The 27,128-nt window shown below is 40.0% G+C and overlaps 2 protein-coding genes across 5 annotated transcripts in view; one reads left to right on the plus strand and one right to left on the minus strand.

The window, feature by feature from the left end:
- The window catches only part of NDUFAF5 (NADH:ubiquinone oxidoreductase complex assembly factor 5), a 46,935-nt gene extending 30,534 nt beyond the window's left edge, over nt 1–16,401 (minus strand). The window contains exons 1-5 of one of the 3 annotated variants that reach the window (XR_010751728.1): nt 16,062–16,401; nt 12,998–13,038; nt 10,815–10,878; nt 5,276–5,323; nt 3,348–3,451 (exon numbers count right to left, since the gene is read on the minus strand). Coding sequence is in view for 2 of the 3 variants with exons in the window: in XM_066387119.1 (XP_066243216.1) it covers nt 3,348–3,451; nt 5,276–5,323; nt 10,815–10,878; nt 12,998–13,038; nt 16,062–16,283 (479 nt within the window). In the remaining variant the exon portion in view is untranslated. Of the gene's footprint in view, nt 1–3,347; nt 3,452–5,275; nt 5,324–10,814; nt 10,879–12,997; nt 13,039–16,061 lie in introns of those variants that run through there. The other 2 variants (XM_066387119.1, XM_066387120.1) reach the window with 2 other exon arrangements.
- ESF1 (ESF1 nucleolar pre-rRNA processing protein homolog) overlaps nt 16,347–27,128 on the plus strand; it is a 74,196-nt gene continuing 63,414 nt past the window's right edge. The window contains exons 1-3 of one of the 2 annotated variants that reach the window (XM_066387112.1): nt 16,347–16,472; nt 17,728–18,409; nt 26,225–26,604. In XM_066387112.1, coding sequence (XP_066243209.1) covers nt 17,770–18,409; nt 26,225–26,604 — 1,020 coding nt within the window. In that variant the 5' untranslated portion in view covers nt 16,347–16,472; nt 17,728–17,769. Of the gene's footprint in view, nt 16,473–17,250; nt 17,338–17,727; nt 18,410–26,224; nt 26,605–27,128 lie in introns of those variants that run through there. The other variant, XM_066387113.1, reaches the window with a different exon arrangement.

A 27,128-nucleotide genomic window follows, 5' to 3' on the forward strand; every position in this document is an offset into this window, starting at 1 on the left:
AGATACAAAAGAAAAAAAAATCCTGCCTTTTGGGACAATATGGATGGGTCTTGAGGGTACTAAGCCAAATGGAATGAGTCAGACAAAGAAAGAAATGCTGTACGTCCTCACTTATATGCAGAATCTATAAAAAGCCAAACACATAGAAACAGAATGGAATGGTGGTTTCCAGGGGCTGGAGGTTGAGGAAAACGAGATGTTGGTCAAAAGGTCTACCTCTCAAGTGTAAGAGGAGTAAGATTTGGGGATCTAACGCACAGAATGGTGACTACAATTAACAATACTGTATTAAATGCCTGAAGGTTTTTCAGAGAGTAGAACTTTAATGTTATCACCACACACAAAAAAATTGTAATAATGTGAAGGAATGGAGATGTTAACTAACCTTATTGTGATGTTTTGTAACATACACATGTATCTGATCACCCAACTGTATACCTTAAATTTATATATGTTATACATTAATAGTTCAATAAAGTTGGGAAAAATAAAGTAAAAGTCATTCCTCTCCAGCATCTCATATAAACAGTGCTATTCTGAGAACTTATTTAAAGAAATGATGACATGTTCAAAGTAGTTCATCAATTAAATCACACAGGCTACAGACATACGGTATTCTAAGTCCTACATTCCTAAAAGAAAATAAAATTCATTCGAAGACCTATCATTTTCCCAAGGTAAATAGCATTATTCTTCAAAAACTTAACTCAATAAGTTTTCTGATGAATAACACCCCATGTTTTCTGAGATCATGGAAGATAAAATACAAACAAATCTAGAGCTCTATGTAATGCAAACTTAGTTGAAGAAACCTCTTGCCTGGTCTTCTGACCTTATTTACCCTCTCCTGGCATGTGCAGTGACATGTGACAGCAAGATCAGTCTCTGGTGCCCTGCCAGGATAGCTTAGTTGACTAGAGCATCGTCTGGAAACATGGAAGTTGCTGGTTCAATCCCCAGTCAGGGCACATACAGGATCTATGCTCCTGCCTCGCGTGCACATTCTCTCTGTCTCTTTCACTTTCTCCCTACTCCTTTCCTTCCCTTCTCAAATCAATAAAAAAGAAAAAGGAATCAGTCCCTGCAGAGCACAGTCACACTTTCGTAGTGGAGATGGCATCCTTTTATGCTGAGTTACAAAACAGCTCTAAATGCCCATTTCAAACCATACTGCGTTAAGCTCACGTTTATCTTTCAGAACGCTTTCTCACAATTATTAGCTATTTTGAAAATTAAGGAGGTCATGTTATAAATTCTATGACACTTATGGGAAAACTGAAAGCAACAGAATTAGCTACCTGCTAGTAGCAAGCAAGCTAAAGTTAAAACTTCGGTTCTGACTCCCTGCCCACGGTTCTTTTCCTTAGACGAAAGCTCTGGAATGTTTTTTATTTCAAGATAGATTCTCAATATTGTTCAAAATGTTTTCAGCAATAGAATTTGAATACTTTTCTAAGCTTGCTCAGCACACCTCAAAATCAGGGAAGAAGTTACGAACACACTGGAGAGAACAGCAAAGGTGACCGACTCTCTCAGTTTGCCTGGGACCGAGGCGCATCCTGGGAGACAAGCCGACACTGGCAAGGTCATGGGCAAGCCATGATTATTGGTCACCCTAAAGATAACTATCAAAAGCTGTTGAATCTTTGAAAGAAAATCTGACTATTATAATAAGGGAGAAGAAATAAGGTACCATATAGAATATTTCATTTATTAGACACTAAAGTTTTTGAGGACAGCACTCCTGCCTGAATTCATTTCTGTATTCCCCCCAAAGTATCTAGTTCATTGCCTTGCAAATTACAATCTACTCAATGAATATTTATAATACATGTTTATATCCTAAGTGTGGAGAATATGGCAGAAAGAACAAAGGGAAAAAATAACCTTGAGAACTATATTTCCGTGTAGAAAAAAAATTAAAATAGAAGGAAATGCTAGCTTTCCTTACTGACTATAATTTGTTTATAAAGATGCTCTAACATTTGAATATTGAAATCAGCATACTCTTTCAAACTCCTGTCCCATCAATACCAATTCCAGAATACTAAGTGACATCAGGGAGCAAAACCCTTCTAACACAGAGAAGTTTTAGTAAATTGAGGAAAGTTGAGAGAAGAAAGGTTGAAGTTCTATATTGTATTATCTCTACTAGGGAGCACACATCCATAATACTCTAGCAGAAAAATCTTAGTTTTATAAACCAAGAAAACTAGTTTGTAACTTAAAAAAAAAAGGTACTAAGAATTTACTCCATTATCTCTTTTATTGGTAACATCTATTTTTTTTGGTATTTTTCTGAAGTGAAAAGCAGGGGCGGTGGGGGGGGGGGACTCCCACATGCGCCCGACCAGGATCCACCAGGCATACCCACCAAGGGGCGATGCTCTACCCATCTGGGGTGTTGCTCCGCTGCAACGGGAACCGTTCTAGTGCCTGAGGTGAAGGCCATGGAGCCATCCTCAGTGCCCAGGCAACTTTGTTCCAATGGAGCCTTGGCTGCGGGAAGGGAAGAGACAGACAGAGAAGAAGAAGAGAGGGAAGAGTGGAGAAGCAGATGGGTGCTTCTTCTGTGTGCCCTGGCTGGGAATCGAACCCGGGACTTCCACACGCCAGGCTGATGCTCTACCACTGAGCCAACGGGCCAGGGCCAATATCTATCTTTTTTTTTTGTATTTTTCTGAAGCTGGAAACGGGGAGGCAGTCAGACAGACTCCTGCATGCACCCGACCGGGATCCACCCGGCACGCCCACCAGGGGGCGATGCTCTGCCCATCCGGGGCGTCGCTCTGTCGCAACCAGAGCCACTCTAGCACCTGGGGCAGAGGCCAAGGAGCCCCAGTGCCCGGGCCATCTTTTGCTCCAATGGAGCCTCGGCTGCGGGAGGGGAAGAAAGAGACAGAGAGGAAGGAGAGGGGGAGAGGGGGAGAGGTGGAGAAGCAGATGGGTGCCTCTCCTGTGTGCCCTGGCCAGGAATTGCCAACATCTATTTTTTTAAAAGTACAAATGAGGCCCTGGCCCGTTGGCTCAGTGGACAGAGTGTCAACCCAGCATATGGATGTCCCAGGTTCAATTCCCTCTCCCTTTCCTCCCTTCTCTCCCTCTTACCCTCCTGCAGATAGTGGCTCAATTGGTTCAAGCGTTGGCCCCAGGCACTGAGGATAATTCTGTTGGTCCAAGGGTCAGCCTCAGGCACTGAGGATAACTTGATTGATTCAAGTACTGGCCTTAGACAGGGGTTGCCAGGTGGATCCCAGTGGGGACAAATGCGGGAGTCTGTCTATCTCCCCTCCGTTCACTTAAAAATAAATAAATAAAATAAAATAAAGTTCAAATGGAATACCAACCTTAAACTGCTAACCACAAGGTCAAATGTATTTTCTCTGAAAGGAAGGAATTCTTCATCAGCTAAAACAGTGACAGTAGGAATTTCCGTTTCTAAGGTATTTTTCTAATGGTTAAAAAGTAGAAGTTAAAAAACATATTTATAAAATCTCAATTGTTAGCACAATCACTATTAAACTTAAGTCATGTTATATTTACTTGGCAGTTTCTATCCCTTCCGGGGGAAAAAAAGGAGCCACAAAAAGGCACTCAACAATATTTCTTAAATTACACTTAAAACCTGCCAGAAAACTGGCTAGCTCATTAGCAAAACAAATAGGACACCTATCTCACATTAAAACAAATCTCAGAAAGCTAAAAGTTTAAGTGGAATAACTGAAGCCATAAAAGTACTAGATGAAAATATTAGTGAACATTTTTATACTCTTAGATAAAAATGCATAAGCAAATATGACTCAAAAGCCAGAAACTATAAAGGAAAGGTTATTTTTGATAAACTAAACAGAAACTTCTAAAAAGCAATAAATAATATCAACAATATACTTGGGAAATGTTTACAACATATGATATATTATGAAAGATTAATATCCCTAAAAATAAGCTAGAGTCCAAAGCACTTAGAATAAAACCATGGCAAGGCTAAAGTTGATAAAGGACAAAGTACAAACATATCACAAAATTATAAAATTCACACATTAAAAAATACCAATAGTGGCCTGACCTGTGGTGGCGCAGTGGATAAAGCATCAACCTGGAAACGCTGAGGTTGCCGGTTCAAAACCCTGGGCTTGCCTGGTCAAGGCACATATGGGAGTTGATGCTTCCTGCTCCTCCCCCCTTCTCTCTCTCTCTCTCTCTCCTCTCTATAATGAATAAATAAAATCTTTTAAAAAAATACCAATAGCCAAATATCAGTAGCCAAAAAACATCAAAAGCTATTTTTGGCTATACTGGCAATCAGAAAAATGTAAGTAAAAATAACAAGATTCTACCTCCTGCCTATAAGATTGACAAAGACAAGCCCAATGTTACCAAAGAGAAGGAAAAGCAGTACTTTCATTTAATACAGTTATTCAATCTTTCTGAAGTCAGTCTGGAATCCATAAATACCAGTATTAGGAATTTATTCCCAGGGAAGAAATAAATAAAACACACAAAGTTGCTTTATATGGTGATGTTCATTACAGTATTGGTTATTGAGATATCAGAAATACAACTGTCCTTCAATACAGATTTAGCTAAATAAACCATGAACTATTCATATATTGGAATACTATACAGTATAGTCATTTAAAAACACAGTGTGTGAGTCATTCACTGATATAAAAGAATGATATTCTGGAAAAACATGGTATTTCAGCATAGTACCACTTGTATAAAACTCTGTGTTGGGGAGACAGTTGAAAATCTACAATGGTGGAGACCAAAATGCTATGAGTAGATGCCTCTGAGTGTGGGACGAGGGGTGATTTTTCCTTTATATTTCCTGTATTATTTATTTCTTCTTCTTCTTTTATGTAAAAGGAGGGGAGATAGACAGACTCCCGCATGCATCCTGACCGGGATCCACCAGGCAACCCCGTTTGGAGCTGATGCTCGGATCAACCAAGCTATCATCAGCACCTGGGGCCAACACTTGAACCAATGGAGCCACTGGCTGTGGAATTGGAAGAGAGAGAGAAGGGGGAAAGGGAAAGAAAGAGAAATAGACGATAGCCTCTCATGTATGCCCTGATTGGGGATCGAACCTGGTGAGAGCCAACGCTCTATCCACTGAACCAACCAGCCAGGACTATTTATTTCTTCTTTGTGTATGTTATTTATAATTTTAAAAAAGCTATTTTCACTTTAAAGAAAATAAAAATAAAGATATAAATAACTAAATGTCAAACAGAAGATCAAAAACAAATAGTGTCAAAAAGCAACCTACCAAAGCATTTTCTGCTATGTCCACTTGGAAAAACTTTCCAACAGTTTCCTGCAATAAAATAATTAAAGCTGATCCAATGTTACAAAAGAAGCAAGCAAAAATCCAGCAACAATAAAACAAAACAAATATTAAACTGTCTAAGGGAGAATGAGATAGTTACAGATTAATTTTCAGCTTTGGAAGGGTATTTTTCTTCATAAAACCAGTATGGTGCACAAATACTTTTAATAACACATATTAAGTTACAAGATTTAAATATAAGCAGCCAACCCTATACTTAATATATTTACAGTAAAAGAGAACACAGGGGTGAATAATCAAAATCCTTAATTGACTCCACTGGTTAAAGGCATAGGTATTAACTTTCCCAAAGCATAATATATGGTAAGCCAGATCTCATTCTTTTCCCTTCAAAGACTTGCACTGGTTTTCCTGCCTTTTAGCTCATTCAGAATCTACAATGAGTAAAGAGACATTTAAACACAGATACTTTGGGGGAGGAGGGGGAGGGAGCTAACTGGTTTTATTTTCCCTCTGTTTAACTTATCCTCCCTTCCTTCAAAGAGAAAAGGATACCATGATATTTCCTCCCCAGATTACTCCTTCCACTATGTTCTCTTTCCTCCAGGATCCAGCTCCCTCCATCACCATCTCTACCAATCTCCACTCCGTCTCCTGTGTCTCTTCCCTCACCTTAAAACAGACAGACGCCTCCCAATCCTGAAGAATCTCATTTAACCCCCTTCTAACTTTGTTTGTAATCCCCAACTCAACTTCTCACAAACGTCTTTCTCCTCAATTTCCATTTTTACTGCTCTATGAAAACTATTTATAAAGATCACGAATAACCTGATCACTAACAATCTAATCACCAACTACAGTTTGTCTGCTAACAGTCCTACTTCACTGACCTCCCTGAAGCACAGCACTGTTGATGGTCTCCTAGAAACTGCACTACTTTCTACTCTTGCTCTCCTCCTCTACTAGGAATGCCAATCCTGCCTGACCCATGATTGGCGCAGTGGATAGACTGTCGACCTGAAATGCTGAGGTAGCTGGTTCCAAACCGCAGGCTTGCCTGGTCAAGGCACATAGGAGAAGCAACGACTATGAGTTGATGCTTCCTGATTCTCTCTCCACCTTTCTCTCTCTCTCTAAAAATCAATAAATAAAATCTTAAAAAAAAAAAGCCAATCCTTTTCACTTCACCCACATCCCCTTCTTAGTTTCCCTGCCTATAACTTGGAAAGGTTACCGTGGCCACCTGAGGACAACTGGTGTGCAGATGAATGTTTAACCACAAGCTCTCAAAAAAAGGTGCCCTGAGTTATACTGTTTGCCAATGTCCATGGTATAACTACTCCACTAGAGGATTTCATGGTACCAACACGTTGCTGCTAAAAGCAGAGCTGGAAAGATATATACACAAAGGCTCTTACAAGCCAGCTCCAGCACAGCAGTGTGAGGGGTGAAAATTAGGCCAATCAGACTATCTATCCCTGTCTCTTGCACAAAGATTTATACTAAGAGATAAGAGGTTAAAGTAGAAGTTGTCAGAGTTGGAACAGCATGTAGACTTGGGGGTGGAGGCAGTGGAGTGCTGGTAAATACTTAATAACTGGCTTTTGGTGGGGAACTGATTGATAGCACTTGCCAATTCCCATGATGCAAACACTCCCACAATAGCTGATCTCAAGCTATCAATACAATGTCACTAAATGCAGAGTTGGGAAGAGATGCTAACAGTCAGCTCTCGTGAGCTGATAGGAGCTCACTTCAGCACACCAGTGCGTGCAGGTTACTCATTCTGGGGTCACACGCACTGATGAACACCAGAGATAGTCTGCCGGGAAGAACACGAAAGCACGCAATCATGCATCTATATAATCCCAGAGAGCATGTGTGCAGAGGTCCTTCTTTCTGATGTTTCAAAGTCCCCGTCCCTCTGATGCCTGTCTGTACTTCCAGATCCTCGAGTGACATGAAAGCCCCTAAGTAATAAATGTCTCTGTATTTCAACTGGCTTCAGTGGAGTTCTGCTTCTTATAATCAAAAATACCTTATTAAGACACTTCCAATCTTACTATTCCTGGCATCCTTGATGGTTCCTCTCAATTCTCCTACCCCCGAATACAGCTGTGGAAGGTTCCTTTCTATATTCTTGCCACAGACAGCTTACCTACTCCTACGGCTTCAACTGCCACCCCTGACAGAGGATTCCAAATAACAATAGCCTCTATGTTGTCAAACTTAACTTGTCTGAATCTTTACCAACCTGAGGAGATGTATTATTGCTCACATTTTAAAGAAACTGAGGTCTGGAGAAGCTGGGTAGTTGGTCTAAGTGTACACAGACAGTCAGTGGCACAGTGGAATACTGAGTCCCCACGTCAGTGACCTTAACCTCAAAACCATAATTCCAATCCATATTTCCAACTACCTGCTGGACATTAACAATGTCATCTTGAGCTCAACGTATCTAAAACAAGCACATCCCTTGTTCCTTGCCCCATTTCATCTCCTGATGTTTTCCAGTCACTTAAGTCATATCTTAAAATTTATCTTGCATTTATTCATGCAATAAGCATTTCATAAATCTTCACTGTGTGTTGTAGGGACTAGGAAATTTAGTGGTGAACAAAAATGAGCAAGTCTATGGAGCTTATATCCCAGTAAAAGAAGAGAGACCAAATAAACAAGTCTCCATCAGGTGCTAACAAGTGCTATGGAAGCAAATAAAGTGACTAGCCAGTGGAGAATGGGAGTCCTGTTTTATAGAATAGTCAGGGAAGAGATGCATCTTCATGAGGGACCCTCTGAGCTAAGACCTGACGCAGGTGAGAGGGTAAGCCACACAAAAATCTTGGGGAAGATTAAAGGGAACAAGTGCAATGCAAAGCCCTAGCCCAGGGGTCCCCAAACTTTTTACACAGGAGGCCAGTTCACTGTTCCTCAGACCGTTGGAGGGCCGGACTATAAAAAAAACTATGAACAAATCCCTATGCACACTGCACATATCTTATTTTAAAGCAAAAAAAACAAAACGGGAACAAATACAATATTTAAAATAAAGAACAAGTAAATTTAAATCAACAAACTGACCGGTATTTCAATGGGAACTATGCTCCTCTCACTGACCACCAATGAAAGAGGTGCCCCTTCCGGAAGTGCATGGGGGGGGGGGCGGATAAATGGCCTCAGGGGGCCGCATGTGGCCTGTGACCATAGTTTGGGGACCCCTGCCCTAGCCAGTTTGAGAGACAGGAGATAAGCTGCTGAATAGTGGGGAGTGAGGGGAGGGAGATAAGGTCACAGACATGATGGAGAGCCAGGTGGCTGAGGGCCTTATGGATTTGGACTCTGGATTATTACCAAGTCACATGAGAAGCCAGCATTTCTGAGCAGAGGACTGACAATGAATTGACTTGTGTTTCAAAAGGATTATGTTACTGGGAGAATGGGCAAGGGTAGAAGCAGGGAGGCTGATAAGGTGTTTACTACAATATCAACCAATAAGGTCATGGTGAATGTGGTAAGAAGTGGTTAAATTACAAATATATTTTCAAATCCAAATTAAGATTTGCTGATGAATTTGATGTGGGAGGGGAGGACAAATGAAGAATCAATGAACAAGTCTTAGCCTGGGCAACGAGAACTGATTTGCCACGCCCACCATGTCTGATCAGTCATCAAGTTCTGTAGCCTCTCCTGGGGCTCTCTCATCCATCCATCCCTTCCTTTATATCTTGCTGTCTCCATATGGGGGGCAGGCCTTTCTCTCTCACACCTGCACTGCCTTTAGCACAGCCCTCTAATTGATCTGTTTCTGTATCCCCTCCTTTCTTTAATCCTTCTTGCAAATCACCTTGAAATTAACCTTCCTTAAACATCACTATATCACACCCTACAGCATGAATACCTCGGTGCCTTTCCTCCTGCCACGCCTTTACTGCCAATGCCTATGAAACACCAGTTCAGATTCTTTCAAATCCCAGATCAGATTACATAGCCTTTTAGATGTCTGTGACCACATGAAGGCCTACTGATTTTTCCTTTCCGTTAACTCCCGTTGCAGTTTAAATACTGTACCATTTCTGTGGCATTTATATTACCAGCAACAGTGTTCTGGGAGCCTTACACATACCACCCCTCTGACCCAAATGTATGTTTTTTATCTGAGTAGATTTTATATAAAAATCCCACTTTAATCTGTGTTCAGAGTGTCCTATATATAGGGGCTAAAACAATAAATGACTGTCTTTTTGTTGTTGTTTGTGACAAAGACAGAGAGAGGGACAGACAGGAAGGGAGAAAGATGAGAAGCATCAGTTCTTTGTTGTGGCATCTTAGTTGTTCATAGATTGATTTCTCATATGTGCCTTGACCGGGGGGAGCTACAGCAGAGCAAATGACACCTTGCTCAAGCCAGGACCTCGGGCTCAAGCTGGTGAGCCTTGCTCAAACCAGATGAGCCCGCACTCAAGCTGGTGACCTCGGGGTTTAAAACCTGGGTCCTCTACATCCCAGTCCGACACTCTATCCACTGCACCACTGCCTGGTCAGGCAATAAATAAATGTCTTTATGGTTGAATTAGAAAGCCTGAAACCCCAATAAAATCAATTTAAAAAAGAGGAAATACAAAATAAAATGGTATAAGTATTAATAAAGGTTACTTATCACAATGAAATTAATATTTTTCCTAGCTAAAAAATTTAGCTTAATCACATTTCCAAATGAATGTCGATCTGATTTTATTGTGAATTATTAAAAACATCTGAACATAGTAGAAATAAAGAGCAACATATCCTATATAGATTTAAAGAAACTATCAATAGGCCCTGGCCGGTTGGCTCAGCGGTAGAGCGTCGGCCTGGTGTGCGGGGGACCCGGGTTCGATTCCCGGCCAGGGCACATAGGAGAGGCGCTCATTTGCTTCTCCACCCCCCCTCCTTCCTCTCTGTCTTTCTCTTCCCCTCCCGCAGCCAAGGCTCCATTGGAGCAAAGATGGCCCGGGCGCTGGGGATGGCTCCTTGGCCTCTGCCCCAGGCGCTAGAGTGGCTCTGGTCACGGCAGAGCGATGCCCCAGAGGGGCAGAGCATCGCCCCCCTGGTGGGCAGAGCATCGCCCCTGGTGGGCGTGCCGGGTAGATCCTGGTCAGGCGCATGCGGGAGTCTGTCTGACTGTCTCTCCCCGTTTCCAGCTTCAGAAAAATACAAAAAAAAATAAAAAATAAAAAGTAAAGAAACTATCAATAGGAACACTGTATAAGATAGAATCAACGTAAAGAAAAACCATTTTAAGGAAAAATACTTAAGTTGGTAAAAAAACAGCCAAAATCAAAACAAAATACCAACTGAAAACCAGCTCACTTTTACTGCAATCTTACCAAGTTCAGCAATAAGATTGCTTTAAAAAAAAAACCCTTAAAAAATACTTAGCAATTCTGATATAATACAAATAGAAATGATTGGAATATTTGTTCCTTAAAATTAACCAATCTTATTTCTCAAAGTTAATTAAATTATCAAATAAATATACCTTATTCAAATGTTGTGCTATGTAACCTCTTCCACAACCGACATCCAAAGCAAGCGGAAAATCTCTAAAGAACAGAAATAGAAGTTATGTTTTGTCTATAACAATACAGTCTATAAAATAATTATTAAGATCTAATTTTGCTTATAATTTACTAAGAACTAATTTGAAAGTGAATGCAACTTTTGAAAAGTTTTATCATCTCTCTTTCCTGCCTTGCAAGTTGTATGTGCCAGAAAACAAAATGGACAGAGCATCACTCCGAGTCAACTGGCTTTCCATATGGTTGCTTCAGGACATAGGATCAAAGAACAGATTTCTGTGTGTATTGTAATTTGACAATATATCCAGATAAATAACAAAAAGCTAATTAAATTGACATGAAATATTCCACATGAAAGTTCCACATATCAGGAACTTACTAATTATTTCTACTTCTCAAACTTGTTGAAGCAGTCTATGACTTAGGTAATATCATTAGACATACTATGAAGTATCATATGTTAAACTAAAAACAAAATTCCAACCAAGTAATAGCTCGCTTTTATTACAGTTTTAGCAGGTTCAGCAGTCTGCTAAGTGTTCAGACTTAGATAAGTCAACTCAAGGTCACTCAACTAAAAAGCAGCAGTCAGAACTTGAATTCAGTCTGTCTGAATCCTGAAAAGAATCGTTGTCTCCTATGCTATGCTGTGTTCTCTAAATATTTCACGTCGTACTAAATCAGTACACGTCTAGTTGTAGGTTATAGGTTTATAAAAAATTTGTGACAAGAAAACTTAAAAATTTTATCCACTAATAACATTTTTTCCTATTAACACCAAGAGTCCTTTTCAAGTTCTGTTAAAAAAAAAAAAGGTTTATCAAAAATACAGAACACCAGTACACAATTGGAGAACCACTGGTGAGAAAAAACTGTTTATTTACCTATAAGGTCCCCTATCTCGATTGCATACACAGGCTTTGCAATCAGAAGGACATGAGTTTGAATTCTAGGCCCGCAATTTACTGGCTTTGTGACCAGAGACAAGTAATTTCATCTTGCTGTATCTCAGTTTCCCCAACTATAAAATGGAAAATTTATTACCTCCTTCAAGGTTGTTGTGAAAATATTAGGAAACAGTGCATGTAAACTATGTAGCCCACTACAAATGCTCAACAAAAGTTAGTTATGAGTTATTATTATCAGTGATTAAAACAGTATTAAGTGAGCCTCAAATAATGCAAATAAGACATTTAATAATCTGATAACCTGTGGGATTAGTTTTTAAAAATCATCATAAGATCAGGGCTTTAAAATAATGGAACTAAAAAAGCATATGAAATGGGGGTAATTATTTGCAACAATTAAGCTTTTTTTAACCTTACAAAATTAAATCATCCCCAAACTATTAAGTAGCAAGGCTATATCTAAAACATGATTGAAAGAGTTTGTGATTTTACAAAATTCCTTTTTTATAGACAAATGTATTAAATTAATCTCATATCGGTCTAATGGAATGGATGTCTTTTAAATTAAAAAATCACAAAATGGGATTTACTAATATCACCAAGCAATTCAACTCAAAGCCATTACTTAACTCTGGTTCTGCCCTGTAGTTATAAATTTCCATCTGTAAAGCTTTCGTAAACCTAATACAGAACAATATACCCATCAATATTTAATAATTACTTGAAGAAAGTGTTTTTTCAAATCTGCCTTTATATAATTATCACAGAACATTTACTGCCGTGAAGAATTCTTAAGAAAAATGGCCAAAGTCTCTTACAGCCTGATTGGAAAACAAATCTAGGTATAGTCTCCTTTACTTAGATGGTAGAACATTCTGTTGTTATTTTAAGTAAAACTTTTAAAGTTATATTTAGTAAATATTAAAAATTCATATACAGTCAGTTCTTTATCTCCATTTCTGGAGCTATCCTTCCATTACGGCTTTTGGTGAAATCAAGTGCATCAGTCATTCAGGCTCGGAGAGAGGCTAAGCATTGTGCTTCCATTCTCTCTCGCTTTAGCCAACAACAAAGAACACTTGCTCTTAAGAGACTCAGAGAGGGATTAAAATCACTAATCCTGGTAATAAATTCTTGCAAATTCGGTCATTCCAGATATCAAGCTCTCATCATTTACTCTCTCAAGTCTCCAGTCAAAGATTATTATATTTTGTTATATGTTTATCATCACCTACCTGGCTACATCATAAATACGGTCCACAATCCGACTTCCAACCTGAAGGATTGTAAGAGACAATGATGTACACAAGTTAAGATGAGTAGGTTCCCTAGAGAAGTAACACTCTTTTTCCATCATTCAATAATCCATAGGGTATTTATGTTTCAACTTGTTTCTAAGTATTTTTCTTTATCTCCTTTTCAATATGACCAGAGCAGCTTTCTTTTCAAATTCTAAATAGGAATCTAAGAAATAAAAATATCCCAGGAAACAAATTGAGGCAAATGACTTCAGTAGTCAATTTAAAGGCAATCAGGACTAAACATATTCTACATATTCTCCATTCTCTCCCTCTCTGTATGTAAGTGTGTGTATGTATGTACATATGTGTACATATATATGTATGTGTATATATACAGTGTGTCCGTAAAGTCATGGTGCACTTTTGACCAGTCACAGGAAAGCAACAAAAGACGATAGAAATGTGAAATCTGCACCAAATCAAAGGAAAACTCTCCCAGTTTCATACCTATTCAGTGCAGTTCGATGTGGGCTCACACACAGATTTTTTAGGGCTCCTTAGGTAGCTATCCTATATAGCCTCTACAGACTCGTCACTGACTGATGGCCTATCAGAACGGGGTTTCTCCACCAAACTGTTGGTTTCCTTCAACTGCTTATCCCACCGAGTAATGTTATTCCTATGTGGTGGCGCTTCGTTATAAACGCGCCAATATTCACGTTGCACTTTGGTCACGGATTCGAATTTAGCAAGCCACAAAACACACTGAACTTTCTTCTGAACTGTCCACATCTCGACTGGCATGGCCGTGGGCTGCTCTGCTGTATACATGGTGTTATGTCATCATATGCGCATGCACACATGCTGCCACATCATACTACAGAAACGAGAGGGTTTTCCTTTTATTTGGTGCAGATTTCACATTTCTATCGTCTTTTGTTGCTTTCCTGTGACCGGTCAAAAGTGCACCACGACTTTATGGACACACTGTGTGTGTGTGTGTGTGTGTGTGTGTGTGTGTGTGTGTGTGGCGTTTATATTCCATGTGCTATAAGAGCACAAGGATGAAAATCAACAGGAACATAATAGGCACAATTATTGCCCAAAGATAATAGCATGAAGTATATGAAAGTGAAAAATTATTTAATTAGATGGAGTTTATTATAGATCAATGTATAAACTTAATCACCTAGTTAAAAACTCTATTATTTGATGACTACTAACAAATTTTGTGGAACTCCCAAACAAGTAAACAACTTTCTGTGCAATATTTTCCCAGTAGAAAAAGTCAGCCAAATCCTCAGAGACTGTACCTCCCACCCCCTCCCCAATCCCACTACTTTAAAAGAGGCCATGGGGCAGGTGCCTCCTTTAGCTTCATCTGGCAGAAATAAATGGGGGAGCCTAGTATTCTCCACATTCTACTCAATCCCTCACAAACACCTCAGTGTTTCTAGTAGGAGTTGAAAGTTCAGAACATATGTGTATCTGCTCTGGGAGCAGGAGGGGAAGGGAAAAGGTACAACAGAAGTCTTTTCCCAAAGTCCACTTTATACATCATGCCTAACATAAAATACCTTGTATTTATTATAAAAAGAACTCTGGCCCTGGCTGGATAGCTTGGTTGAGTGTCGTCCCAGAGCACAGAGGTTGCCCTTCTGATCACTGGTCAGGGCACATACAGGAACAGATTGATATTCCTCTCTCTCTCTCTTTCTCTCTCTCTCTCCCCCTTCCTCTCTTGCTAAAATCAATAAATTTAATTTACTATATATATTTTAAAAAAAGAACTTTCATATACTTTATTTTATTGATTCTAGTCCTGTACATTGGCCAGGCCTCTGTCTAATTGTAATCTGGGAGCTTTTCTTGGAGAAGACTGGCTAGGAATGCCAATCTTCTAAGTACATGGCATCATGAAGTCTGAGAGTGCAGTCAATCATCTGATCTGGCCAGGGCTTGCACAGAGAGCTCTGTCCAAAGTAGGAGCTCAATAAATGTTTGCTGCCTGGCTTCTAGCTCAGTACTGCCTATCAGTAGAGTAGAAACCTTCAGCCTCAGCTCATCTGGGCAGAGAGGAGGAGGTCTGTCAAACCAACAAAGACAAACCAGAGATCCTAATGTACCGTAATCTGATCTTCTTAAAACATAAACCAGACCCTGGTTTAAAACCATTCAACAGCCTCACATTCCTCTACAACAGTGCTGGCCAAGAACAATAACAAAAACAATAAGAGCCAGATGTGCAATTTAAATTTTTCTAGTAGCCATTGTACATTAAAAGGAAACAAGAGAAATTAACTTTAATGTATTTATTTAACCCAATATACCAAAAATATAATTTCAACATGTACTCAACATAAAAAATTATTCGTGAAATATTTTACATCCTTTTTTCATATTTAATTAGCATTTACGCATACATTTTACACGTACAGCACATCTCAATGGACTAGCCACATTTCAAATGCTGACAGTCACACGTGACCAGAGATGTCCATACTGAATAGAAAATCCAAAGTCCTTACCCCTAGGGATCTAATAACCTGGGCCCACCCCGACCTCCTCTCCCACTCTCTTTCACTGGAGGCCTCAACACGTCCTTTGGGCCCCGAGGGGGTCTGAATTTGTCTTTCCCTTTGCTTGTAAGTCTTCCTCTCCAGCTTTGGGTGGCTGATGCCTCCTCATGCCCCGGCCTTCCCTGACCATTGCAGTCACCACACCACTTCATTTGATCATCACACCTTACTTCTTTAGCTGACCTCACAGATTTTGTTCACCGTCTGCCTCGCTCCCCACAGGAGTAAAGCCTCATGAGGTCAGCGCCCTGGACATTCCTGTAACTCAAGCAATATGAATGAACAGAACGAATGAATGAATGAACGAATGGCACCTTACACATATCGGAGCCCAGCGCTGCCCTGATTACAGCCAAGGCCCCCGAAAGGCAGGGCGCTGATCAAGGTTACACACGAGGTGGGGTCAGTAGCCTCCTGGCCGGAGCTCCTGATCCGAAGCCAAGGCTGGCGCCGCCCTCCCCGCCGCCCTGCGGACTCACCTCTTCCTTCAGGTACTCAAACTTCATAGGATCGGGCTGCCGGGCCGCCCAGTTCTTCTGTTTCCTTTTCAAATCCCGGTCGAAGATATTTAGAGCTCTGGGCGAGGCGCTGCCCGGAGAAGAGACGCCAGAGGCAACCTTTCTGAGTACAAGTTTCTTCCCAGGGACTCTTGCCGCGGGAGGTCGCGGGCCCAGAAGCCAGAACCGGGTCAGTAGCAGCATATCTCCGGATGGTGCCACTTGCTGGCTCGCCTGTTTTACGCATGCGCTGTCTCGGCTGCGGCGACTAAAAGCGTTTCACCCAGGGAAAACGGAAGTATTTTGGCCCAGTTCGTGTGCCATTACCGCGGAGCGCCACGCGGAGGATTGTGGGTGCGGCCCCACGAGAGTCCGGGAGAAGACTCCGAGGAGGTGAGTGGGGTAGGTAGGGCTCGATGAGAACTGAGGCGGGGGCAGAACCAGTGTGTGACAGGAGTCGTAAGATGTGCACCCTTCCTCCTTGCCTTTCCTGCCTCATTATTCAGGCTTCCTTGGTCCTTCTCAGCGTTCTGTCGAAGGACCTCAGTCCAGTAGCCGGGTCCTGAGGTTGGGGAGCTGGGAAGGAGACCCTGGTCCCGGGGCCGCCCTGGTGTTCGCCACGAGTTGTAAGGGGACTGGACCCCGGAGGCGAGGCAGGTCGCCTTCCGCTCTCTGACTATCGGACTTCTGTCGAGTGCTCTTGATCTAAACGTGTACCTATGACAGGCTGCCTACCTCGTAAAGCTATTCGGAGGGTTAAATGCTTTAATACATCTAAAATCCATAGAACACTACCTGGCACGCCATCGTTAATACTGTTTTTAAGTGTACAAATGGATTCTTGAAACCTTTGTTTTTTTCTTGATAAAGGATTAGTCTTTTTGATTAGGGTTTTTTTGTTGTTGTTGTTTTTGTTTTGTTTTTTTTTGCTCTCAATAATCAGTGGCTTGACCCTTCGCAAAAAATTTAAGTCTAGCGAAAACAACTAGTGACTATTTTCAGGAAACTGTGCTAATTATATACACGTACTCATCCCATGTGTTTGCCTGGGGTGGGGGGCAATCAGCCCTGGGTCACTTCTAGAAAAGAAACTATACAAAGATGTGATATTTATTAACTGGAGAGAAACTTGACCTGATTCTTGAAGGATTGATCACATCTAAAGAGGGAACTTTGTGAGCTAAACCTGACTTGATTTAGGTCTGTTTTGTTTGGAGACCAGCCTGGTGGGACCTAAAGGCTGTTTAAGTAGCATGAGGTAAGGATTTGAGTGGGACCACAATGTAAAGGAAAAAAAATGAGACCAGTGAGGCCTGGTATCTTAATTACATTGGCTTTAACTTGTAACATACAAATACACAAAAATACAGAAATTCTTAGTGAGTGCAACTGGCTAGTATTTGCCCTGTACTTCTGCTTGCTTTTGTTCTAAATTTTTTCAAATGCTTTGTAATCAAAAAAGGTGATTCTGATAGTTTTTGGTTTTCTGCATGTGACTCAGAATAGGTTTCTAAATTAAATTTGACTTGTTACCTTTATTTGCATTTAACTTAGACTAACTATATTGTTAATTAATATTTCCTCCAAAACATCTCATTTAATTATGTTACTAACCCTTGATTATTGTAACATTTGTTTTATTTTTCAGTGTTTGGTTTCTTCAAGCATCTGTCTAGTCAGACATTTAAAAATGGCATTCAAACAAGAAATAATGAGTGACCAGCGGTTTAGGCGAGTTACAAAGGACCCAAGATTTTGGGAAATGCCAGAAAAGGACCGAAAAGTCAAAATTGACAAGAGATTTCGAGCAATGTTTCATGACAAAAAGTTCAAGTTGAATTATGCTGTGGATAAAAGAGGACGCCCCATCAACCATAGCACAACAGAGGACTTGAAACGTTTCTATGACCTTTCAGATTCTGATTCAGATCTCTCGGGTGAAGATAACAAGTCATTGAACCAAAATAAAGTAAAGAAGAAAAAAAACCAGAAAGATGAAGTAGACTCAAAAAATCTAGTTGAAGAGAAAAAGAAAGAAACCAAGAAAATGAACCAAAAGGATTCTAGAAATAAAAACAATTTAGATAACTCTGACACAATTCAGAAAATGAAAAACTCATGCAAATCTAAGAAGGTAGATTCAAAAATAAGTCCCAAGAAAGACAGTGAAGAATTTATACCAGGAAGTACAAAAGGGGATAAAACTAACATTCAACATAATACAGACTCACGTCCCAAAGGAAGACTAGGGACAGGAGACTCGGGCACTTCTGAAATAATGAAATCTCCCAAGATCAAGTATTCGGAGACAAAAAGAGAAATGAAGTCAGGTTTGTTGGAAAAAATTAAGGATTCCTTGGTATTCCGTTATTTGTATTTATTATGATCTTTAAAAAAGTAAGCATATATGATGTGTTTTTTTATAATATAATAGGAATTACCAAGTGCTTATTTAGAACTTTAAAGGCATGAAAAAAAGTACCATATAGTCATTATTAATTTTTGATTCGGTACCATAATGGCTAGAAGAGATATAAAGATTTGAGTCTTGAGGTGAAACAATAAATAAATTTGATTGGTGGTGGGCACTAGTGAGAGTGTGTTCTCTAATCAGATGATAAGAAGAGTTGTGCCTAAAGAAGGTAATAGAGTTGGGTATTCACTCTTCAGCTACTTTTAGTGACTAGTATTTGGCACGGTTCCCCTCTCAGGGCTACTGTTAGCTTAGATAATGCCTGTGAAAATTAGAAAAGGGTATGCCCTAGGCTTGCCTGGTCAAGGCACATATGGGGAGTTGATACTTCTTGTTCCTCCCTCCCTTCTCTCTCTCTCTCTTTCTGAATCTATTTCTCTTCTCTAAAATGAATAAATAAATAATAATTTTTAAAAAATTTGTAGAGTATTCTACATGGAAAGAACCTTTTGAACAAAGATGTGGTTAGGCATATTCAGAAGAGATCAGAATTCTCATTTGTTAGTAAGTTATCTGAAGGGTTCAGCAGATAATACAGCTAGAAATGGCTGTTTGGAACTAAATAAGAAATATCTGGTTTTAGTTCATATTTACATGTTTACTAAGCTTATTAAAATTTTGTGTCACCTCTGGCAGCAGGAAATTTTGAGATTAGGTGTTGCTGATCATTAATGTTGTGACAATATTGGTGATGTTTAGATGAGTCAAAGACTGGTTGTGATTCTAGGACCCAAGGAGGGTAAGCATCAGGAAAAGTCAGAAGTTTTGACAGACTGAGATCACATTGGGAAGGTAAGAAGTTATCAAGCAGTGGACAGAATTCTATATAGCAGGGATTAGGCCAAGGGGTCAGGCGCAGAATCCCATTACATTTATAATGGAACCGGGCAACAAACTGGGCTATAAGGGAAAGAGATAGGAGTCTGGTTACTGAAATTGGAGAATAAGATGAAAATAGGTACCCGAACCTGACCAGGTGGTGGCGCAGTAGATAGAGCATTGGACTGGGATGCAGAGGACCCATGTTTGAAATCCTGAGGTCACTGGCTTGAGCATGGGGTCACTGGCTTGAGCGCAGGCTCACCAGCTTGAGGGAGGGGGGTTTGCTGGTCTGAGCTTGGGATCCTAAACATGACCCCATGGTTACTGGCTCGAGTTTAAAGTTCACTGGCTTGAGGCCCAAGGTCGCTGGCTTGATCCCAAGGTCTCTGGCTTGAGCAAGGGGACACTCACTCTGCTGTAGCCCCACAGTCAAGGCACATGAGAAAGCAATCAATGAACAACTAAGGAGCTGCAATGAAGGATTGATGCTTCTCGTATGTCCGTATCTGTCCCTCTCTCTGCCTCTGTCACAAAAAAAGAAAAACAAAATAGGTGCCTGACCTGTGGTGGCGCAGTGGATAATGCGTCGACCTAGAATGCTGAGGTCACTAGTTTGAAACCCTGGGGTTCCTGGTCAAGGCCTATATGATGCTTCCTACTCCTCCCCATTCTCTCTCTCCTCTCTAAAATGAATAATAATTAAAAAATGAAAATAGGAACAGCAGGAAGGTTGGTTTAAATTTGTGAGGTAAGTTAGTCTAGCAGCTTTTAAATTTCACTAGATTTAGGGCTCTGGACTAATATAACATCCATATAATCTTTGGATTCATTTTGTGAAATCTTTTTCCATATCTTTAATTCTTTCAATAGCCATGAGAAATTAAGATATACTAATCAGAAAAGAGGGCGAAAGTGATTTGTGTTAAGATACACAGAGCTGGGCCTGCATCTCAAGCTTTGAATCTTTATACTCTGCCATGTTGCTTGCTGTAGTTTAGAAAAGCATTATCTATAAATAGGTGTTAAGGGCCTCCATGTAAACCATCTTTTTTTCATTCATTCATCACTTATCATTCAAGCAACTACTGTATGCCAGGGTTTTGGTTTTTTTTTTTTAATTGATTTTAAGGAGAGAGAAAGGGGGAGAGAGAGAGGCAGAAACATTGATCTCTTTCTGTATGTGCTCTGACCAGGTATTGAACCAGCAACCTTTGTGTACCAGGACAATGCTCTAAACCAACTGAGCTATCTGGTTAGGGCTGCTAGGATTTTTTTTAGGTGCTATTAAGTAAAAGTGATGTAAAGAGATGCAATTTGGTGTTATGTGTCATTTTAAAATTTCAGTGCCCAGCACTTGCACGCTGAAAATTTATTTAAAGTAAGTAATTGGACATGTGTACAAAGAGTATGCATTATAGCATTGGTTTTTTAAAATTAATTATTTATTTTAGAGAGGGGGAGGACAGACAGGTAGGAAGGGAGAGAGATGAGAAGCTTCAACTTATTGTTGTGGAACTTTAGTTGTTGATTGGTTGCTTCTCATATGTGCTTTGACTGGGGGGCTCCAGCTGAGCCAGTGACTCCTTGCTCAAGACAGCAATCTTTGGGCACAAGCCAGGAACCATGGGGTCATGTCTATGATCCCATGCTCAAGCCAGTGACCACACGCTCCAGCTGGATGAGCCTGTGCTCCAGCCGGCAACCTTGGGGTTTGAACCTGGGTCCTCAGCATCTCAGGTTGATGCTCTGTCCACTGTGCCACCACCTAGTCAGGTGTAGCATTGTTTTTAAATTTTAAAAAAAATGGTAACATAAATCATTAAGGAATTGTTTAAATTATGGTATATCTAAACGAGACTATGATATACAGGGGGTCCTCGGGTTACAACACAGTTCTGTTCCTACGACAGTGATATAACCCGAACTTTGGTGTACGTCGAAACACGCCCTAGCCTAAGTCACTTACCTATCCTAACACAGTTGTAAAATCATAATCTAGGACGTAAAAAACACAACAGAAAAAGAAAAAGGACATAAATATACCATAGTGTACACTGTACTATAGTAACAGAAAAAAATGACAAAGAATGAGTGTAAAAAAAAATCCTTATTTTATTCCTGTGGTTGGCTTGCACACAGGAAGGGGCATTGCAAGGTGGGAGAGATGACCTATTGGGAGGAGGAAGCTGGAGAGGCAGGAGAAGCTGCAGAAGGTGCTGGAGATACTGGGTCAGGTGAATGAGGATTGCCTAAGGACCATGCAGGAGACGCTGGAGATGATTCTACCTGTACTACAGGTGTTTCATCTAGAGAAGCAGCTGATGTAGAGGGTACAGGGTCTGTTGCAGGGCTTTCTGCCTTCTTAAAGAATTGTTCCAGGCTAGTCTGGAAGCTTGATGACTTCTCTTTCAAAATCTGCCTATAGCATTGCAAGGCATCCATAACAACTTGAAAGCCTTACTGAATCTGTTCTCTCTGGGGTCCTCAGTATAAAATTTTGCCAACCCACTTTCTACCATAGAAAAACCTTCTGCCAAACCCTTGGTAGAAAATCTCTTGGGTTCTGGGGTTTCTATCTCTTGCTGGGAGTGAGCGTTGTAAACAAAATGTCCTATATCAGGACTGTTGTAACCCTAGGACCCCCTGTATACAATTTTAAAAATAAGTTACAAAATAGCATGAATGGTATGTATGATCAGCTACTTAAAAATAAATTAGTGAATATATCATAGAAAACAAATTTAGGGAGTTATGTGCCAGTATAATCATCCAATTATCTCTGAATGAAAAATTGCTAGTCATCTTTTTTAAACTATATTTTCTTGATTTTTTTTTTTTTTTTTGCAATGAGAACTCATTACTTTTGTTTTTTTAATTTTCGTGAGAGGAGAGAAGGCAGAGAGACTCCTGCATGTGCCCTGACCAGGATCCACCAGGCAAACCCACTAGGGGGCAATGCTCTGCCCATCTGGGGTGGCTGCTCTGTTCTGCACCCGAGCCATTTTTTTAGCACCTGAGGCAGAAGCCATCGAGTAATCCTCAGCATTCAAGGCCAACTCGCTCAAATTGAGCCATGGCTGCAAGAGGAGAGAAAGAGAGAGACAGAGAGAGAGAGAGCTGATGGAGTGGAGTGGAGTGGAGAAGCAGATGGTCGCTTCTCCTGTGTGCCCTAACTGGAAATCGAACCTGAGACATGCATACTCCCGGCCGACACTACCATTGCACCAACCAGCCAGGGCCATTCATTACTTTTATAATTAGGTACAAAATGATAAAGCATTTTTTTTTTCATAACTGGATAAGTAGTAGTGTTTACAGTCACTACTGGAGCAGTGCCATTTAAGAGTAGAGACAATCCCACATTATCTAGCATAAGACTTTATACACGGCGGGCTATGAGCAAAAATTGAATAAATACCCCGAATGTATTTGATATTGTCAAAATATTAGAATAGTAGATCTCTTTAAATTTCCCATGTATTACACCCAAAGTGTCATCTGTGGTACCACTATCATGTGAAGAGATGTCATATGTTATATAATACTTATAACCTTTTTTTGTGATAATAGTTAAATATTTATTTTGACATCATAAAAAAATGTAACCATAATCACTATATCACATCTGTGATTTTAGGGATATTATTTAGAACAAAGTTAGTATTTAACCCTTTGAGTGGTATGAACAATCATGTATGTCCTCGTGCCTCCTGACCATTCAGAGTACGATCGGACAAAAATTTTATTTTAAAAATGTGTAAGGCAACATTAAAAAAAGGCAAATGTATATTCTTCTTGTTTCCATAAATGGTTTATCAAACAAACATGATCTTTAAATTAGTAAAACTGTAACTGGAACGAATTTCATTTAAAAAAAAACAAAACACTCTCGGGGTCAGCGAGCAAAAAACTCACTACTCAGAGGGTTCAAATTAAATTTAAAGCCTGACCATGCAGTGGCGCAGTAAATAGAGTGTAAGTCTGGGATGCTGAGGACCCATGTTTGAAACCCCGAGGTCACCAACTTGAGCACAGGCTCATCTGGCTTGAGTGTTAGCTCACCAGCTTGAATGCGGGGTCACTGGCTTGAGCGTAGGCTCATAGACATGACATATGGCCACTGGCTTGACCTCAAAGGTCACTGGCTTGAAACCCAAGATCACCATCTTGAGCCCAAGGTCACTGGCTTGAGCAAGGGGTCAGTGGCTCTGCTGGAGCCCCCCAGTCAAGGCACATATGAGAAAGCAATCAATGAACAACTAAGGTGTCACAACTGAGAAGATACTTCTCATCTTTCTCTTTTCCTGTATATCTTTCTTACTCTCTTTAGCTAAAAATAAATAAAAATAAAATGTTAAAAATTTTTAATGAAAAATATCTCGCCCTGGCCGGTTGGCTCAGTGGTAGAGCGTCGGCCTAGCGTGCGGAGGACCCGGGTTCAATTCCCAGCCAGGGCACACAGGAGAAGCGCCCATTTGCTTCTCCACCCCTCTGCCGCGCTTTCCTCTCTGTCTCTCTCTTCCCCACCCGCAGCCAAGGCTCCATTGGAGCAAAGATGGCCCGGGCGCTGGGGATGGCTCTGTGGCCTCTGCCTCAGGCACTAGAGTGGCTCTGGTCGTAACATGGCGATGCCCAGGATGGGCAGAGCATCGCCCCCTGGTGGGCAGAGCATCGCCCCTGGTGGGTGTGCCGGGTGGATCCCGGTCGGGCGCATGCGGGAGTCTGTCTGACTGTCTCTCCCTGTTTCCAGCTTCAGAAAAATGAAAAAAAGAAAAAGAAAAAAAAATATCTGTAATAAGGAAAATGAAAATGGTATGATAATGACTAATGCTTGAGAAATATTACAATAGTAAATAGAGCTAGTCCCCAAGGTGTTATGTCTGAGCATGTAAATTAAAAGTGATTTCTCCCCTGACCTGTGGTGGCGCAGTGGATAAAGCCTCAACCTGGAATGCTGAGGTTGCTGATGCAAATCCCCAGGTTTGCTGGGTGAAGGCACATATGAGAAGCAACTACTACAAGTTGATGCTTCCTGCTCCCCACTCCTCTCTCTCTTTCCTCCTCTCCTCTCTCTAAAATCAATAAATTAATAAAAACAAAATAAGAAAAATGTCATTTCTGGTACTTATAGTAACATTCTTTCACCATTATGGTGGTATATTTCTGATCCCAAATACAGAACTTATGATAATGCCTTTTATTGGCTTTCTCACATCTGCTGGCTAGTTATTTTTTATTACTCCCCACTGTCATGTGGTACTGAGATAAAAGCCCATTTCCTACTTTTTCTCTCTAAAAAGTCTTATCCGTTTAGTTTCAGATCAAAGGACATGTTTATGAAGCCTTCCTTATTGTAAATGCCTCTCTGCAGGCAAATTTAGATGTTTCTCTCTGTGTGGTGCTTTAGAATATAGCTTCATAAATCAGCAAGCAATTTATTTTTTATTATGAACCTATGAAGAGTATACAGTCATTATGGATCATCTCCCTTTTCCCTTTCTGTAGCTCAGTGCTTTGTACATAGTAGATACTTGATAAATATTTGGTCAATGAATGACTATTATAAGATTATAGGACCAAGAGAAAAACTAAGTTCCAATTACATTCCTACTCTTAAACTAAATTTTAACTTGTAGATGAATAAAACATATAAGATATCTATATATACACGTTCACAGTAGATAGAAACATGATTGTTTTAGAAATAGAAAATGAGCCCTTTCAGAATCGTGAAGGCTGAAAATAATTTAATTGAAATCATAGTCTTTCAGTCTTCATATATTGCTAACTGTAAGTTAGTTACAAGTTTCAAGATTTAGCAGAGAATTTTAAATTATTTTGCTCTCTTTAGAAATGATGCCATTCAACCCACAAATTCTATTATCACTACACTTGAATGAGTCAAAATTTTTATCTCTTGAAACTTCTCAAAGCTGTAGACTACAGCCAGCAGTCTTCTTGCTGTCTTAGATGACTCAAAGGCACTTCAATTTCAGTATATCCAAAAGTTAACTCGTGATCTTTCTCCACCCAGTCAACTCACTCTGAAAGTCAGAAGTGACTCCGTTCCCTTCTCCATTCTGGCACCAACTATCTTCATTCTTGCCATGAGTGCACACCACCCTTTTCTCTGTTCATAACCAACAGTCTGTTTTCTACAGCCAGTCATGGTGATCTGACAAATCGGATGTCTTTCCTTCTGAAAGCAGCGGTGGCTTCTCATTACTTTTACTTTTAAGTTCAAACCTTCTGCATGGTTTTGGGATAGGTAACTCTTCAGTTTAATTTCTTACTTGACTCCTGGCTATCTGCATTCTAGACATGGCTTCCAGCTTTTTTCTGTTGTTGGCTTTCTTTTTCCTAATCTTCCCATATGCTTTTCTTGCTGTTTGGAACCTTTCCCTAATCTATTTGTCAAACTTCATTTATTTAATTCCAGCTCGTAGTACTTGGTACTTATCCTACTTGTAATTATATTTTTTTAAATGTGTATTGATATGATTGGTTAAATGCGATCAATATCTACTCATCTATCCTCTTCACTCAATTGGAAGTTCATTGAAGAGATTGATTGCTTCTCTTTTGCCAATGATTATATATTGAGCACCTAGCACATAGCAAGCACTCTATAAATATGGAATGAATGCATGAATCTAATTATAAGACTTGGCTACATATTAATATTTCTATTAAGTATCTTGGTTAGGCATGAATTTTGCTGAATTTATATTTTCCTTTAGGCTTTTATAGAAATTATATTTTTACTGGATTTGAGGTGGGAATATCTTGGAATTAATTTAATTTAGTGTTTATATATTCTTAATTTCTCCCTCCTTTAACCTTTTTGCAGGGGTTTCACTCACAGTGGCAAGACACAGTGATGGTTATGAAAAGTCAACAGGCGGTAAAATGCTTGAAGGTGCTCTGAAGGAAGACTTAGAAAGTGCTAGTGAAATGGCAAGCGATGAAGAATCTGAAGATGGAATTGCAGTCTTTGGTAGAGCTTCAGCTGATGACGATGACAGTGATGAAGATGAAGATGAGGAGGATGAAAATGATAGTAGTGAGGAGGAGGATGAAAGTGACAGTGGCCCTGATCTTGCAAGAGGTAAAGGAAATATAGAAACTAGTTCTGAAGATGAAGAAGATATGGAAGATTTACTTCCAGAAGACTCTGGTTTTGAGCATGCTTGGAGAGAACTAGATAAAGATGCTCCTCGGGGTGATGAGGTAATTGTTCGAATAAATAAGATCCGTTGTGAACAACGCCGTACAAGTAGATCTTATGGATGGTAGGACTTATGTCATTAAGTCAGAAAAGCTTTATTTTTAACTAATCCAGTGGTTTTCAACTTTTTTATACTTCTGGACCAATGAAAATTGGAAAATTATTTGGGGGACCAGTAAGGCAGAAATCACTCTGAACATAAGTGAATTCAACTAAGATCTTTGGGTCTAAAAACTCCCTACACCATCAGGGTGGTTACCTCTTTCAAAGACCAGCATGAAATTTCTGGTTGACTGGAGGTTGAAAAAGACTGCATACTCTTGATGATTCTGATTAAAACCTCTTGATATGGAATATATCTATATAAATGAGATATCTGTCCAGGCAAATAAGGAAGTTCTGCATAAATAACTAAAAGTCACATGAAATTTTTAGAGGTTAACTTGATTTCAGATCCTATTACACCTGTTAGAAATGCTTCAGGTACCATACTCAACTTCCCTGTTTATGCCTGGATGGCAAAATA

The sequence above is a fragment of the Saccopteryx leptura genome, chromosome 5 (assembly GCF_036850995.1).
Source record: "Saccopteryx leptura isolate mSacLep1 chromosome 5, mSacLep1_pri_phased_curated, whole genome shotgun sequence".
Lineage (NCBI taxonomy): Eukaryota > Metazoa > Chordata > Mammalia > Chiroptera > Emballonuridae > Saccopteryx > Saccopteryx leptura.